This window comes from Typopeltis vanoorti, chromosome 26, assembly GCF_054136105.1.
Source record: "Typopeltis vanoorti isolate ZY-2024b chromosome 26, IOZ_Tvanoo_1.0, whole genome shotgun sequence".
NCBI classification, from domain to species: domain Eukaryota; kingdom Metazoa; phylum Arthropoda; class Arachnida; order Uropygi; family Thelyphonidae; genus Typopeltis; species Typopeltis vanoorti.
This window is the reverse complement of record NC_143574.1, coordinates 12,198,207-12,217,384: the sequence shown is the minus strand read 5'-3', so window position 1 is coordinate 12,217,384 and position 19,178 is coordinate 12,198,207. Positions and strand designations below refer to the sequence as shown.

At 35.7% G+C, this 19,178-nt stretch overlaps 1 protein-coding gene across 1 annotated transcript in view; it reads right to left on the bottom strand.

Moving 5' to 3' along the window:
* The window catches only part of LOC150092333 (Fanconi anemia group A protein homolog), a 388,676-nt gene that overhangs the window by 325,561 nt on the left and 43,937 nt on the right, over positions 1-19,178 (bottom strand). Inside the window, exon 7 of the mRNA XM_090415063.1 lies at positions 15,340-15,440. Within this exon, the coding sequence (XP_090271189.1) occupies positions 15,340-15,440 (101 nt within the window). The remainder of the gene's footprint in view (positions 1-15,339; positions 15,441-19,178) is intronic.

Sequence of the window (19,178 nt, the reverse complement as noted above, 5' to 3'; positions counted from 1 at the left end):
ATCTTACCAGGAATACTAAGTACGGAAATACCTCTGTAATTCTCACATTCAGTTTTATTTCCCTTTTTATATATGGGTACTATGAGAGCTCTACTCCAATCATTGGGAATTCGTCCCTCTGTCTAGGCTTTCTGAACTATGCAGTGCAGCCACTGTAAGACTCTTATACCACTATACTTCAGCATTTCTGGTCGAATATCATCTACTCCTGCTGCCTTTCGACATTTCAAGCCTTTAATGGCTTTTTCTACTTCAAGTATGGATATGTATTCCTGACTGCATGCCTGGGCAGTGTTTTTTACCACTGTGCTGTCATCACTGCTTGTGATGACAATTCCATTGCAGTTATTTTGTTTGTACATTCAGACTCTTATTACCACTATCCAAAAATTAGAAATAACAAGTACTCTCAAAAAGAGAGCAATAACAATTTGCTCAAATCATAATGACATGAGTATGCTACCTGATAATAATTTCATAAAAAATAATCTTCCCTTTTTGGATGCTTTCATAATATGAAATCTTACAGGTCAAGTTGAATTATCAATTTATCAAAAACCAACCTTTACTGGTAGATATATTCACTTGTCTTCACATCATTCATCACAGAAGATAGGTATTATCAAGCGTCTTGTACAGAGAGCTCATGTGATCTGCTCTTCTGATTCCCTTTTGTTAGATGAACTGAATAAAATTAAAAGCAATCTGATGCCTAATGGATACAATGAAACTACCATTTGAAAATTATTGATAATTATCATCCGTCTACCAGACTATAATCCAATGTGAAAAGAATTTCAATACCCTACATTAAAGGAACCTCAGAAAAATAGCACAGATTCTTCACAAATTCAATCTATACACCTCCTTCAAACCAATTTGGAAACTGTCCTTCTTACCATCTACAAAAGATATATTACCTCATTTAGCCTAATCATGTCATCTTTGCTATTTTGGCTGCTCTGTCTGCTTTTGATTAGAATCCAAAAACACCAAGACTATGTTGTATTTTTAGAATTCAACAAGTCTGGCCTTGCTTCTCATGTTATTGACACTAGGAACAGAGTTCTCTGGAACAAGATAAAGATTCATTTCAGAACGTTCATATTTTATCATATTTTCCTTGAAATGTGAAACACTACAAAATTATTTAAACCTTAGCTGTTCTGACTGGGTTGCCAATATCTAAGTGTTGGGAAGTGATTACTATTAATTGTTTATAATGCATTTTTTTTTTAATCTACACAACTTTTACAATCTTTCCTTTGCACTCTAACAGTGTAATTCTATCACTTCAGTTGCAACCAAGACATGAGCTAAGGCACATGCTTCATGATCCATTCTTATGATTCATGTTTTGAATGTAGTTACTGGTCTGTCTCCTTGATGATGTCTATGTCATGTCAGATAAACATAATGAAGTTCTTGAATAAAATTCTATTTTTTTTTTTTTTACACGTGTAAGCCATGAGAATTTATATAAATATCTCCATTTCTAAGCTTTTTTCAATATATCCTTCAGAACATTTTTGCTACTTAATGATCTTCTATATTTTTATTGAAGTCTTCCCATGATTATTGACTGACATTTTCATATAATTTAGACAATGATATGATTTATTCATGGTAGACTTTAAAGAACACTATCTCTTTAACTTCTTAAGTTCACCGTAAATTTCTGATTTTTACATCTTTGCAGCCAGCTTTACTACATATCTCACACAATCTCTCTTAGCTAAAATAATCAACATTTTCTTCAGATTTTGTCTCTGGGTTCTCTAAAGTTATGTTTGAAAGAAATGTGCTGATATGGGTAGTGCAAAGACTGATGTATACAACTATTGACCTATTAGTATCTCTGGAGTGGTGGTGAAAATTTTGAAAAAGTTGGTTAAGGTTTACATTCAGAAATGGGTTGACAGAGAATCTCTATTTTGCAATAAACAGCATGGATTTACTACAGAAAATCCACGTTTTAGCAGCTTGTTCACATTCTATAATAATGTTACCATTCAATTAGACAAGGAAATGGATACACATGATACTTTTAGATTTTGCTAAAGCTTTTGACAGAATGCAGCATAGAAGACTGTTGCATGAATTGGAGAATATGAGTCTGGATTATAAAATATTAACATGGATAATAGGATGGCTGAATGAGAGAGATCAAAAAGTGTTATATGTGGGATATTAGTCTACAAGATTTAAGGTAACGAGTAGTGTACTATCACAGGGATCAATTCTTGGTCCACTTTTACTCAATCTATACATTAATGACATTACGAAGAATTTGACAGATGACATACAGCTATTTGTTATTATTATTATTATCCAGGCCTCCATGGAGGCAAAAGACTCATCGTGGGAGGTCCTTCCTAAGAAACAAAGTCTATCATACACTCCTTAAACTCATTGACCGTTCTCACTCTCACCACTCCATCAGGCAATGCATTCCATGGTTCAACCACCCTCCATGCAAAGAAACCACTCCTCTCCCTCTTGCTCACGGTTTCCTTTAGTAACTTCCAGGGACGGCCTCTTGTCATCACTCCTTCCCTCTGTTCAACCAAGCGAAAGAACTCCCAAGTGTCAATCCTGTAACCACCTTTCAACAGTTTAAAAGTCTCAATCATATCACCTCTCTTTCTTCTATCCACCAAACTCTGCAGTCCACATTCCCTCAGCCGATCCTCATAACTAACATTATACAGTCCTGAAACCATCTTTGTTATCCACCTTTGTACCCTTTCCACAGTTAATTTATCCCGTTCAAATCCTGGGGACCAAATCTGAGAACAATAGGAATGATAACCCTTTTATCTCTGCAGGTCAGTGTCCTTCTCATTATTGCAGCAATCCTCTGTGTTAGCTTCACCACCTTTGCAATATGTCCCCTAAATTTCAGGCTTCTATCAATCACCAACCCCAGATCTCTTGTCTCCCCTACTTCCTCCAGTATAACTCCTCCCACAGAGTATGCAGCATCCCATCGATGCTTCTCAAACCTAAAGACCTTACATTTTGCTGCATTAAACCGATACCCCCATTCATTTGCCCATCTATTTAGCTTATTCAAATCCTCTTGCAGGGCTGCCGCATCTGCACTATTACTAATAATCCTTCCCAGCTTCGCATCATCTGCAAACAACTAAATATCCCCTTGCAATCCACTGACAATGTCACTGATATAAAGGTTAAACAATATAGGTCCCAGTACTGAGCCCTGTGGGACCCCATTTGTTGATGATGCAAAGAAAGGCAAATCAGGAATGCAGGTGATATTCAGTACTTGGAGAATGATTTGAACAGGATGGAACTATGGGCATGGGAAAATGGCTGTCAGTTCAACGTTGATAAATGTAAAGTCATGCATTTTGATCAGATTAGACATTATTTAATGGGATTATGCTAGAAGAAACTGATCAGGCTAGGTATCTTGGAGTTTTAGTAGATAGGAAGATGAAGTTCAAGGGCCATATAACTAAGATTGCAAATACAACTCAGAGATTAATTGCTATGCTGAAATGAACTTTGGCATATAAAGATTAGTATATCATTTTGCCTCTTTAGAAGGCCTTGATAAGACCTCACTTAGACTATTGTGCACAAGTCTGGTCTTCTTGTTTCCTTGGTGTTTGATAAGTCAAGAAACTGCAAAGGAAAATGTTAAAATGATATCAGGATTGTGGAATACTGAACATGAAGACAGATTAAGAATTTATAGATTGGAGAAACTAGCAAAGAGGAGAATGAATCGCACAGGATTTCAGTTGATTGAATTTTTGATTTTATGGAGGATGAGGAAAAGATGATTTCTCTCATAGAGTGGTGTGTGATTAGAATGGATTACCATTGGATGTCGTGTGTGTGTGCAAGTATTGTGAATGAATTGAGGTGAGTGAGTGTGAGACTGACCAAGTGCAGAATCTAGTCTCTCAAGCAAAAATACTGAATAGGGAAGTCAATTCAGGAAATAAAGGTGGGTGGGGGCCTAAAGAGATGCTGCAGTTTCTATATACTAATGCCAGAAGTATCAGGAACAAGAGAGAAGAGTTTTTTGGTATTAGTTAGTGGCATTAGTGAGACTTGGCTAATAGAAGGGCGGGGCTGATGATGGTGGATGAATTGCTGCCAAAATGAATAGAAGAGTGGTTGTTCATTTGAAGCAGTGTGGTGTGAGATTAAGGCCAGTAAGACAAAATATACAGTTTTGGTTGTTGCTATAGTCCAGAGAGTTCCAGAGATGATTTGAAAGACATGCATCGGCAAATTAGTATGAGTACAGGTCGATTGATTACTATGGGGAACTTCAACTATGGAGATATAGACTGGAAGAAAGAAAGAAAGATCACATGTCATGAAGGAAATGGAATTTATACACCTACTAAGAGATAATTACTTGAGGCAGCATGTGATGGAGGGGACTAGGGATGTGAGAGTACTGAACCTGGTCATAGGAGCAGAAGAGCTATTCATAACCAAGATTACCACATTACCTCCGATTGGTGAAAATGACTATGCAGTCTTGACTTACGAGATTGTACAACATGATAAATATTTTACCAAGAGGGGTATATGTGGAACTACAAGGCAGGTGATTATGACAAGCTTAGGAAGAAGCTTAAATCTGTATTATGGCATAAAACACTGCAGTGTAAGGATGTTTGTATTGCATGGGACATAGTTAAAAGTCATCTAGAGAAAACAATATTAAATTGTATGAGTAAGATAAGGAGGATTAATCAGATAGGAGTAATATCATTAAGCATGAGCTGCAGAAGAAGAAAAATGCTGTGAAGGGTATATAAAAGAAAGGTGACCAGCAAACTCATGAATAGTACAGGACTCAAGCAAGAAAGGTGACCAGCATGGCAAGGAAGGCAAAATCAAATTATGAGAAGAATCTAGCCAAGCAGGCCAAAGAGTTATTTCATTATGTGGAAAGTAAGAGGAAGAATGACTACGAGAGAATAACCTTAATGAGTGATGATGGTCATGAGGTGACAAAGGATAAAATAGTTGAGTGAACATCATTCTAGTGAGGTTACTGCTTTAACATGTGTGACAGACACTAATGCAGGAAAAGAGATTTTTAGGATATTGCAGAATCTCAAAGTAAATACAGCTGCAGGATTAGATGGGATATCACCTTGGGTTTTGCAAGAATGTGTAAGGGAACTGCTAATGCCTCTGGCTAGACTCTTTAAGTCTTAACTCTGGTAGAATTCAAAGGGAGTGGAAAGAGGGCAAAATAATTCCTTTTTTTTATAATAGAATAAAATAACAGCAAAACTGGATAAAGGAAATGGCTACACAATGATTCTGCTGGCTTTTGCAAAGGCATTTGACAGAATACTGCATGAAACGCTGTTACAGAAATTAGAATAAATGGGGATCAACATGACATTGGTTAAGTGGATAAGAGGGTGGCTGCTGGACAGATATTAAAAAATGATATATGGAGGGATAGAATCGAGATGAAAACAGGTGACTAGTGGTGTGCTGCAAAGTTCAGTGGTGGGACCATTGCTGTTTAATTTACATAAAGGATATAGGAAATAACCTGAAAGGAAATATTCAGTTGTTTGCTGATGATGCAAAATTAGGTAGAGTAATATTAATCAAGAGGGATGTAGAGAGATTGATTGCAGGATGATTTAAATAAGCTATCAGTATGGACAAAAGATAATAGGTGGACATTTAATGTGGATAAATATAAAGTTATGCATTTTGGGATAAACAGATTACAAGTTGCATATCTCACTGATGGTACTGTACTGCAGGAAATAGATGAAGCTAGAGTTTAGGGTTGGTAGTAGACAGAGTTAAAGTTTGGAGGACATTTTGATAAGGTAGTCAATAAAATTACTTGGCTATTAAAGAACACATTAACAAGTAGAAATAAGGAAGTTATTCCTTTTATATGGCTTTGATATGTCCACATCTGGATTACTGTGCTCAAGTCTGGTCTCCTGGATTTCTTGGGGATGAGAAAGTGGTGGAGAAGATGCAGAGGTGAGTGACCAAGATGGTGAGTGGTTTGTGGAATGCTCCCTATGAAGTCAGATTGAAGGTGCGTTGATTGCAGAAGTTGGTTGATAGGAGAAAAAGAGGGAACTGATAGAAACATTTAAGCTGCTTAAAGGGTTTTTATAGGATAGATGCAGGAGAAATATTTCAGCACTTGGCTAGAGGGAGCAGAAAGGGGTTATCCCTGGAAGTTGAATAAAGGTATGGTTAGTAGAGGTATGAGAACTAAGATTTTTTGCTTGGAGAGTTGTGAATGAGTGGAATGGATTGCCAGAGTCAGTTGTGAGTGCTTTATCTGTTAATGAGTTCAAGGAGAGATATGATAGATTTTGTAGATAGTTTGGGTCTTCCTCGATGAGTCTTTGAACTCCATGGAGGTGTCCTATACAATAATAATAATATCTTAATTACAAGGCAAATTGATGGATCCCTCACTATTGTCTATCATTAGCCCACACATACACACAGGCTGATACTTACATGCTACTTCACATCACCACTCTGCTCAAAAACTTAGAATTTTCAAATCTTTAGCCTTCAGAGCAGAGCAAATTTTGTTCTTGGGACCTGCACTGCATCTGGAATAACAGGTTCTATTTATATCATCTGAACAAAATGGTTACAAAAAGAAAACTCTTGCTAACCAACATTTAAGGTACAACAGACAGACTGGGCTCACTCTTAAAACAACAGAAAATTAAAACAGTCTATAAACCTCTGGACAAAGTCTCCTCCTTCCTGAGACAAATCAAAGATTGCTAGAATTCTTTCTTTCTCTCTCTCTCTCTCTCAGGTGTCTAAAGTATGTCCTCTGAATGTAAAATCCAGTTAGACAGGATAGGACCACCTTGATAAGAAGACAATAAAAAAAGTATATTCAGTATGGGCAACCTAAATCAAACTATCACAACATACCTTGGAAGAAGACGATTTCATCAGGTTGAAGAAAGTCAGGCTACTACACAAATGCTACTTCAAATCAACAAGACTATTACCAGAAGCAGTTCATGTTTTACGAAACCCTGCATATAACTGATGGTGTAACTACAAATTTTGGCACACTACCCTTTCCTTTCATGAGCAGTTACGACAAAAGAATGCCCGTTTCCTTTCATACAGGTCCTTGTTCTCATGGACCTGTATGAAAGGGAACATTCTCAAGGGCATTTCATTCCTAGTCTTGGTTGATTGCATTTGTTGAGTGCCTTTGATAAAGCTAGCATGAGCTGGAAAAATATTGGTGTGTAAATATTTAATTTAGTTAATAAATTATTTATTTTCATTTCAGTTTCATATTATTTTTATTCAGGAATTATTATGGAATTATAACATGAATCACAGCAACAAGCTAACTGTATTGGCATGGATAGCACTGAGCTGCAGGTGGCAGCAAAAAAGCTTGCCAAACATTTGAAATTCAAAATTTTTACTTGCAGTTCAGAGTGGCTATGAAAGTATAGACAAATACAAAATCACTACTGTGGTGAGGCTTTAAGTTGTGATGCTGAAAGTGTTGGAACTGATGAAAAAATAATAATAAATTAATTAAATAAATAACAATCAAATAAAGAAATAGCAAAATGAGGTCTATATCTTTCTCAAATATACAAAGGTGGACAAGGATAGGAACCAGAGGTGATTAAAAGACTTGATTACACACAAGATTATTGTTTACAACTCAGAATATGTTTGGTTCACACAAAAGGATTTACAAGCACTTTGTTCCTGAATTTCTGTGGCATCAGAAAGATGTGTTAAAATTTGGATGATTAGATTAGACACTTCCAATTCTTGACAATGGCCTTGTACATCCAGACATTATAAATCTGTCCAGTAAGGATGGCAAAATAAAGTGCTTCACTTTGCCACCCAACATAATCTTCTTAAGACAGCAAATGGACAAAAGATCACCTGACAAGAGGTTCTACAAGGCATGTTTCTTGATGATAGTGTTGAATGAAGAAGAGGACACAAAAGAAAGAAAGAAAAAAAATATATATCAAACATAATATCAAGTCTGCTAACTTCAAATGGCCAATGTTTGTGGGAAAAAGCATTGCAGAGCACAGGTTTTATTTTTTTCAATGAAGACATTAAAAAAAGTAAAATTTCATTTCATTCAGTAATGACAATGCCTTTGATTAGAAACACTCATGTTACAGAACACAAAGAACCAAGAATCTTTACAAGACTTTTCAAATGAAGGTGCATTACCACTGTCATAGACATGAGGAAAGATTTTTCCTTCAGGAAACTCCAGTTTTTATTTCACAAACAGATAAACTTGGCTTCATATACAAAACTGACATACTTAAAACATTACACTGACATACATAATTTTTTTATATGAATAACCAGAGTGAATAAATTAAAGGCAGTCATTTATAGAGGTCACCGTTTTTCCTCCTTTCATAGATATCTCTCAAGATGAACAATGTTCTTTTCTTTGAAGTCCTGATAATACCCATTTTTGGCTGGAATGGTAAAAAGATTTTGCATGATGCCTAATGTATGTTTTCAAAAGACTGCTAGAAGAATATCACTTTTTGCTTCTTTTTTTTTTTTTTTTGTTAAATATAATGTTTAAAAAAGAACTATTTATTGTCACTCTCAACATAAACAGTAGAGTTGATCTTATGGAGATATATGATGAGAAAATTATGTAGCTCTTACTGACAATGCTTCTAAATGATCATAATATCAATATACTATCACAAAAAAAAAAAAATTAAAACTGGCATGAGATAAGACTTTCTTTAATTATGAAGAGAAATATATTGGGTTTATTTGGCCATAATATAAAAATGAAAACAAACCGGTTTCACAACAGATACATATGGCTTCTTCTGGGTTAGGATGAACAAAAATACAATAAAAGGCTAATATAAACTATAACATTACTAAAATACAGGACATGTAGGAACCATATATGCTGAAACGGAAACCATATGGAAGCTGGCACGGTTAACTATTGTTCAGTGATGTGTGCAAGATATTTGGCTGAAAAGTTAAAGTTTGATTGTGTAGAAAGATCTAATGAGCAATTTTCAAATATCACAGAGGATCATTCCTTGTTTCCTGATGAGTGCGCATTGTGAAGAAATTACCATAGTGGATTCTTTTATGTTACAAGCAGTAAAGATGTCCTGTGTGTAAGGCATGCAGCTCTTCTCCCATTCAGTGTTATGATGTGTGTGTGGGAAAAATTAAAAGTTAGGTCTGAGCTGTCTTCTCTGTTGTTATTAGCATCTCAAATATGCTCTTTCTGTCTAATTTCCAAACTTCCAGATGTCTGTTGTGATCTTTAGGTGAATGAAGTAAATCTCATGTAGTTAAAATGGGCTTGAAGGTCACTCTTATCATGAGATTTGAGGAGACTATCCATCTTGAGCAAAAGTCTGCCAACGTATGGGATAAATAAATAAATTCCATGTGGTGATACAGCGTTCCCCCTTTATACAGGAGTTCACAGTACCATCTAGTCCCCCCAAATTTTATCCGGGCTCCGGAACTGGCATAGGCTGACAAATCAAACCTATGGCTGGGTCAGTATTCCTGACTGTAATCCGTGTGTGTCCTCGGACCGGTTTGCCTGCTTGCAAGATGAAAAACACCAGATAAACTGGCGGAAAAAACCCTGCTGTCCACGCCCAAAACCGGCTAACTTGGCTATGGCTGAGGAAGATCCTTGAGTTCTTCACGTCGTTGACAGGAATCGATCCTATGACACTCCTTCCCCAGGCATATGGTCTTGAAGCACAAAGCCACTAGGCTAACCGTGCAGACATGTATGGGATGGAAACAGAAGTTCTGTAGAGAATGTTGGGAATTTCTTGTGGAGCAGGAAATGGTATTTTTTGTAAGATTTTCTTAGAATATTCAGTTTTTCTTCATCTCTTGTGATAGAGATTGCCCTATTTTCTTGAGTGTGTGTGTATAATACCACCTAGTTTTTGTGATGCATGGTGCAATGAAGATAAGTGTAGGTAATGACCTGTATGAATGGGCTTCAGTATACAGGAAGAGAGAAACCTCATTCAGCTTTTTTAGAAAGTAAAACATCTAGTTTTCCTTCATTTTCAAGTTCCAAAGTGAATTTAATTTTTTTTTTTGTGGAAGGAGTTGATAGACAAAAGAAAATTCTGCAACTCACCAACATTGTATTTCTAGATGATGACGTCATCTATACATCTCCACCAAATTGGAGGGTTTTTTTTTTTTGTTTTGTTTACAGATCTATGTTTTTTCCAAGTTTCCCACAAATAAGTTGGCATATGGAGGAGAATGAGAGCCCCCCCCCCCCCCCCCTACAGCAGAGCTGGATAACTGCTTGTAAATTACACATTCATATTAAAATACATTTTATATAGTGAATATGTATTTTACATATTCATTATGTAATGTCACTGCTTCTTCAAATTTCTTAAAGAAGTTGCCAAGAGACAGAGACAATGGAAAGTCATCAGCTAGGCTTGCTTGTTTGGTTGTATATAGTCAATTCTCACTAAAACATACTAGCACACTATTACAAACTACTGAAATATCCTGACCAAAACTCAATAGGTAATGCTATTCATTAATTTGGCCATTCCATTTGAAAATGGATTAAACAAGGACACTGTCTTAAAGTTCACCAGTTTCCTATATCTGGGGAAAAGAGATTTTCAATGTATCTGATAGCTTCTTCCACAGGACAGTGATAAACAAAAATATGATATCTAGACACTAGGGTATTAGAGATAAATTTCCAACTCTTAAAAGTTTTGAATTTGATGTGAGGTATTTTTGATACAGTATACCAATGTAATATTTTAACAGTGTGACTGTTAAGTGTTTGGACCACTTATGGTACTCATGGATAAAAGGCCCACAATTAAGAACTCACACTACCTACAATAAGACAGATCAGTATACCAGGCATTTGAATACAAAGTATGGTTGACTCAAAAATCATACCACAAAGTTAAAAGGATGACATGATTCTAGATTTTTTTTTAAATTCTTCTGACCACTTGAACATATGATTTATAATTTTTTTTATGATTTTATGTTTAGCCTCTCTGTAGTAAATAAATTACACAGTATTTCTATTTCAGACTAATACTGTATAAAAAAAAGGAAAGCCACATTAAAGGAAATTACTAGTTTTGTCCTTGCTTTGTGCAGCACCTTTTGTAAGTACTGCTGTCGTTGAACTGTTGGACTAGTTGATAGCACCTTTCCTCTCCAGCCAGTCATGAGTTTAAATTCCACTGCAGGCATAAGCTTGTGAATGTCATTAAGTGGTCAATGAATTTCAGTGACCATTACTTGGAGTCATGAAGGAGCTTGAAAAAGTTCCATGTTGGGTCTCTGAAGAGCAGAGCCTTTGGATTATCTAACCTTTAGCCCACTTATGGTACTCATGGAAAAAAGGCCCACAACCATATGTCATCATCATCATCATCATCGAATTCCTGCCATGTACCCTCAAGGGGTGTACAGGATATGATAGTACTACATGAAAAAAATTACATCATTATTAATTTCCTATCTACAATTTTCCTCCAAATCAGTCTGTTACTTGTCAAGACTCCAACATTATCAGATCTTATATTTCTATCGTCTAAAGCACTTTGTATCGTATCAATCTATCAATTCCTAATATCCTCGTTTTTAATATGATATTGCCATTGATGCCATCTGTTCATGCCTATAATCTTTCTCAGGACTCTCATATCTGTGGTCTCTAGTCTTTGGTCAAGTGTTTTACTTCTGACCCAGCTCTCAGATCCATAAGTTAAAACTGGTTTGAACACTGTCTTGTATACAGCTAATTTAGTGTTCCTACTAATTTCTCCTTATTCCATATGAATTTATTCAATTGACCTCCCACCATACCAGCTTTGCTGATTCTGTTGTCTATTTCTATATTTAATTTACCATCTTCAGTAAAAATCGTGCCTAAGTAGCTGAAATGTTTTACTTGTTCCACAGGTTCTCCATTCACAACACAGTTGACATTTTCAATGATTCTGCCTATTTTCATTGTCTTTGTCTTTTTATTGCTGACCTTCATACCATATCTATTACAACAGCTATTCAATTTAGTCAGAGAATCTTGCAGACTTGTAGCAGATTTATTTAGAAGTATAACATCATCTGCATAAAGCAAAGAGCTGACATTAACATCTCCAATTTTGATATCATGTTCATAATGTGATCCATATAGATAATGAATAACAGAGGGGATAATGTACATCCTTGTCTCACACCAGATTTAACATAAACCATCTTCCTGTACTTCCTTCAATTCTGACTGCTGACTTACAACTCAAATAAAGACTAAGTATTGCTTGGTATAATGCCCCATTCACACCATATAACTGCAGCGTACTGAATAGCTTCTCTCTTGGCACCTTGTCATATGCCTTTTCCAGATCGACAAAACTTAAATACAGATCTTTGTTATATTCCCATGCTTTCTCGACTATTTGTCGTAAAGTGAAGATCTGATCCTGACAGCCTCTATTTGGCCTGAATCCAGCTTGTTCTTCACTAAGCTTTTCTTCCACAATTCTTCTCAACCGTTTCTCAAGTATACTTGCATAGATCTTGCCAGGAACACTCAGTAGGGAAATACCTCTGTAATTCTCACATGCAGTTTTATTTCCCTTTTTATATATGGGTACTATGAGAGCTCTACTCCAATCATCGGGAATTCGTCCCTCTGTCCAGGCTTTCTGAAATATGCAGTGCAGCCACTGTAATACTCTTATACCACCATACTTCAGCATTTCTGGTCGAATATCATCTACTCCTGCTGCCTTTTCCACATTTCAAGCCTTTGATGGCTTTTTCTACTTCAAGTATGGATATGTATTCCTGACTGCATGCCTGGTCAGTGTTTTTTACCACTGTGCTGTCATCACTGCTTGTTTCATTTAGCAGTTTTTCAAAGTAATTACTCCATATATCAAGGATATCTTTTTCTCCCGTTTTCATGTCACCTTTATCATCTCTAATTCCTTTTACAGCACTCTTTCCTCCATTCTTAAGTTTCTTCAACAACCTCCAGAATATTTTGCCACCTTCTTGATATTTATTTTCTATATTCTTGCCAAAGTCCTCCCATGACTTTTGTTTAGCTAGTTTTACACAGTGTTTAGTTCTTGCATTTGTCTCTATATTCTCGAAGAGCACAAGCTGACTTATTTGCCAGGAACTTTTGGTATGCTTTCTTCTTTTCCTTCACTGCCTCTTTAACTTCCTGTGTCCACCAGGGAGTTCTGATTTTTTTATCCTTACAAACAACCTCACCACATGCCTCTCTGGCAGAATCAATCAATGTTTTCTTCAGAGTTTGCCACTGAATCTCCAAGGTTTGATTCCTGTTCTCAAACTCTTTCATTTTTTCTTCAATAATCTTTGTGTATTTTAGTCTACAGTTCACATCTGAGAGCTGCCTCAACTTTTATTCGCTTTAAAACTTTGTTACATGTTATTCTTTTCAATGTGAAATTCAATTTTATCCTGCTCAAGACTAAATAGTGATCACTTCCAATTTCAAATCCTCTGTACACTCTGGTGTCCTGCACCAGGGAGAAAACATCACTATCAACAATAACATAGTCAATGAGACTTTTCTTATTCCTAGCCTCTTCTCTCCATGTGAATTTGTGCACATTTTTATGTTGGAACATGGTGTTAGTAATGACCAGTCCATGTCCTGAGCAGAAATCCAACAGATATTTGCCATTATTATTAGCTTTGCTCTTTTCTCCAAATTTTCCCAAAATATTTTTGTATGTCTGGCAATCATTTCCTACTCTGCTATTTAGATCCCCAACAAGGACCAACTTTTCCTTTTTCATTGTGTCAGTTGCTTTTTCTAAAGCCTCAAAAAATTCATCCACTTCTACCTTAGTAGAACCTTCTGTGGGACCATAGGCACAAATAAGTCTCATTGTCCAGTTCCCCATTCTCATATTTGCCCACATTACTCTACTTGAGACTGCCTGCCATTCAAGAAGATTAGCCTCGTATTTTGTGTTGAATACTATGGCTACTCCTTCTTTTCCTTGATTGTCATTGCCTGAATATAACATTTTGTATTTATTGCTCAGAAAGAGCTCACCAGTTTTGGTTTTTTTTGTTTCAGTCACCCCTATTATGTCGATCTGGTACTTATCTAATTCCTCAGCTAGCTCCATTTCTTTGCCATTCAGGCTTCTTACGTTGATAGTACCGATCTTTAACTCTGGTGATGTTGAGTTGGGGTTTATTTTCAGACCCCACAACCATATGTGGGTAGAATAAAAAAAATTATTATTTTTTATTTTTTTTGAAAATTATCCCAATATAAGGACTGCAATCAATCAATGAATGCAGATAAAGGTCACAATGACTTATACCCACTCATAATACAATTTAATGGAATAATTACAGCACAAAAAGAAATAATTAAACAGCAGATTTAATGTTTCAATATTTTGTCTCTGTCACAGAGACATCTTCAAGAATAAAACGTTAAAACTCTAATAACACACATAAAACACACAAGAAACAATAAGTGTAAGAAATGAAATTAAGACTATACAAAGACAGCCATATGAAAGGGGGGGGGAGGGTCCACTATGGGTGCTTGAAGGGGAGCTTTAGTTGTTGGGCAGGAGGCCTAAGTCCCAAATCTTGGAAAGTTTAGCACAACCATATTTATTAAAATTAGGCTGTTTTTTTTTTTTGTATCTGCTACTGATTCTAAAAAGGATCCTTTAAGTTTGTATAACAGTTTTCTTCCATTTCATTTTGTGCAAGGTATCCAAGGCATGGTCTACTAGACCTGACTGACCATTTTTGTGTTCATCTAGGTGGAAGTTAGCAGATCTACCAGTGTGACCATAATATGATAAGTGGCAAGAAAAAAGAATTTTGTAAACACCTGGAACAAAGAGGGGAAAGAAGTTGATCCTTAGGAGAGGTGGAAAGGAGAAGCTAGCTTTAAACAAGGCACAAAAGCAGTGCAGAGATTATATTTCTTTAAAGTTCTGGCTATTTTTTTTCTGAAGTATCCTGGATATAGGGAATAGTAATGGCATTCCTGTAGTCTTTATGTTGAAAGGGGTGTGAGGAGGTGGAAGGGACAGATAATTTGTAGATCTTTTTGGCATTATAACAACTGGAACAGGTGTTCCACAATTTGTATTTTTTTTAATAGCAGTCAGATTCAAAAATTAGAAAAATAAATATAGATATTATAAATGAAGAATTTTGAATGAAAACTTCAACGAGAAATGGCATTAAATATAGCAAGAAATGCAAAATACTCACCAACTGCAAGTGACTGCGAAGATATACAATTAGTACCTAGACAACATAAGTCCACAACAGTCTTGCTAAAACTTGTAACTCTTTGTGTATCATCTAGTATTCTATAAAAGTAAATAAATATTTTGTTATTTAAATAAGACATTTAAACTGAAATTAAATAATAAAAGGTAATGATTAGGAATCTACAAAAATATATAAATCTAAGGTCAAAATAAAATGTTTGTAGATAATAAAACTATTTAAACTATTTTCATTTTAATTCTTGGAGATAAGCTTATATGTTTGGTTAGACATACTTATAATTTTTTAGGAATGACAACATAAACTAAATCATTAATTATAAAAACTTTAATTAATAACTACCTATATTTTGGCAATGTTACATTGCCATCTTCAGTGATCACAAAACAATGATATGTGCACGCAGGCACTCACAGTAAGCAAATGAGGCTGAAGAAAGGCAACTGAAGTTGGTCCTAGAGTGCTAAAAGGTGCCGCCTAATAAGCTAAATTGGTTGTCATGGCCATTGGGATGACGATCTTAGAATGTATGCTTCCCAAATTTGGGGCAGTCTCATACACCCAAATTTGTTGAGGTTTGGGAAGTTTTTCAGAGTTGAGGCTGATACAAGGAATAATCTTTCGTACTGTACTTGCTGCAGTGTAATAAAGTGGCCTTCCTCCAGCGTATTCTGTGATGGGTGTCCAATGCATGAAACTGGATGTAGTCCTTGTGTTCGGATATCCTGATATTGGCGGTCCTGCCTGTTTGGCTGTAGTTTGCAACTGCAAGGGACCTGGTATATTCCAGGTAGTTCTAGGGGGAAGTGGCTGTTCTTTGGTGGAGCAGATAAGAGATGCCAATTTCTTATGTGGTTTGTAACTAGTTGTGAGGTCATATTTTCATAGGATTTCTGTTAGTTTTTTGGATGATATATGGAATGGGGATAGATTTAGAGTAATCTCTACTATGAAGGAGGAGGGGGGGTTGTGGTTAACTGGTTTTAATATTTTTGGGGGGTTGCAGCCATTGGCTAAGAAGGTGTTAAGGATATGGTTAAGTTCATGAACTGATTAATTTTGCCCTGTTATATAGAGTTTTTATAGTCCCATATATTGTTGGGAGGGTGTGATTGCTGATGAATGGATCTACATGTATGTGCAGGTTTTCTGTAAACAGAGAAAGCCAGGGATCCATCAGGCTGGCATGTAATCAGAGTGTCTAGGAAAGGGAGACTATTGTTTTCCTTTTCCAAGAACATCTGGATTCTAAGGTGTTGATTGTTGAGTGTATCGACAAATTGTGAAGTGTATCAAGCCCATGCAGCCAATTTGAGAAAATGAGTAAATTACTATGACAAGACCCTGCCCCCCTCCCCTTCACAAGTACATGTTGTCCTATTCATTCATTTCTGAATTCTATCCTTAGTCTTTCAAATACTTAAACCACCAATCCTGAGATACCGACTACAAATTACTGACTGTAATTTGCTATTGCCCTCTTTCATTAAATTTGTCCAACTGTAATCATTCTTCCTTTTATATGCTACATAGTGAAAGAACTCTTTGGGATCTTCTAGTCTGCTTGACTATTTCCTTGCACAATCTGATTTTTCCTTCCTTATCATACTGGTCATCCTTTTTAATGTACATTTTATTGTTTGTGAGCTTGCTGATCACATTTCTCCTTATTCTCCCTCTATAATATTTTTTGAAGCTTCAGATTAACAATACTACTCATCCATTTAACTTCCACCTTTTCCTGACTGACTGTTTTCTCAAACATACCCTGACCATTTCACATACAGTGGTAACATAAATAGTTCTGATTTTTTATAAACTATGCTACTTGATGGACAGATAATATATCAAAACTAGATAACTGGCAGGAGCTCTCACTGGAGTCTTTTTAGGAATGTGGAGAATATGTATGGAGAATAAACCAGAGTCTTTGACTTAACATCCCATCCCTACCTTCTCTTGGTACACCCCATTAGTAGGTACTGCCTGGATACAACAAATAAGGATATGCTGGCAATTTGGGATTTAGCAAACAAAATTGTATCTATATTGGCTTAAACCAAAGGAAAATTATACAAAATGACAATCTATGACAATCTCATAAACCGTGGATTAATTAAATGAACTGTGGAAGAAAAACTTAGAACAAGCAGGATTCAGGCCAAACTGCTCCAGACATGCTCAATAAAATTAAGGTTAAGAGACTGCCTGGCCAGTCCAGACTAAGGATTAACAGGATCAGGTTTTCACTTTAGGTGGGAGCCACATAAAAAACCATAAAAATATTAAAAGAATCTATATGTTAATTTTGTAGATCTGTAAAAAGCACATGACAAACAGCAAGAAAAAACTATTCAAATACTACATATATATGGCAAAGGGGATATTATACAAAACATAACACAGTCTATATTTAAGTTTGATCATTCAGTGTGCATTTAGTTGGATGAAAAACTTAGGAGAAAGATTGTATGACGTAAAATCCAGTGCAAGACAAATGGAGACACTATCTCAACTCTTATCCATCATTTATATTATCATCATCATCATCAAATTCCTGCCATGTACCCTCAAGGGGTGTAAAGAAGGAAATCAGCAATAAATCTGATTTCAAAATTGGAAATGTTAATCTCAGTGATTTTTTTCTTTATGCAAATGAACTTATACTCTTAAATAAATCCAGAATTCAATGTGCAGAATTATGTAACTAAATTGAATAACTGCTAAAAGTAATTTGGTATGGAAATCAGAAAGGAACTTTACATTTTAACTTTCAGCAATGCATGAGCACAGCTAATCTAAGGTAATAAAGTCACATATAAAAGAGAGAGAGAAAAAGAAGAAGAAAGGATTGTATAAAACAGATGTTTGATGTAGAATCACATGAAAAAGACCCAGAGGTAGCCAATGTCTAGGTGAATTGATTCAGTTTGAATTGCCTTAGAAACACTAAATACCATCATCAATTTACTGATATTATCTTCAAGCAGTGTACAGGCTACTGTGACGATACACAATTAAGTTTACATTATTACTAATCTCTTATCAACAAAAACTAAATACACTGCTTTAAATAAATTAAGGAACAAAGAGAAAAATCACAAATAACTCAAAAACTATATGATGAATTTTTATGCAATTTGGTGAAAAATATGATGCAATATGAAAGAAACACCCAGAAAAATTAAAGAAATAGTTTAATCATCATCATCATCATCATCAAATTCCTGCCATGTACCCTCAAGGGGTGTACAGGATATGACAGTACCACATGAAAAAATTACATCATTACTAACTTCCTATCTACAATTTTCCTCCAAATCAGTCTGTTACTTGTCAAGACTCCAACATTATCAGATCTTATATTTCTATCGTCTAAGGCACTTTGTACCGTATCAATCCACCTATATCTTGGTCTTCCTCTGGGTCGTTTTCCTGCCAACCTGGCAGAGAACACTTGTTTTGCTAATCTTTCCTCTCCCATTCTATTTAAGTGACCATACCATCTGAGATTAGCTCTGCTAACGCATTCCTGGATGCTGACAATGTCAAGTTCTTTCCTAATATCCTCATTTTTAATATGATATTGCCATTGATGCCATCTGTTCACGTCTCTAATCTTTCTCAGGACTCTCATATCTGCGGTCTCTAGTCTTTGGTCAAGTGTTTTACTTCTGACCCAGCTCTCAGATCCATAAGTTAAAATTGGTTTGAACACAGTCTTGTATACAGCTAATTTAGTGTTCCGACTAATTTCTTTCTTATTCCATATGAATTTATTCAATTGACTTCCCACGATACCAGCTTTGCTGATTCTG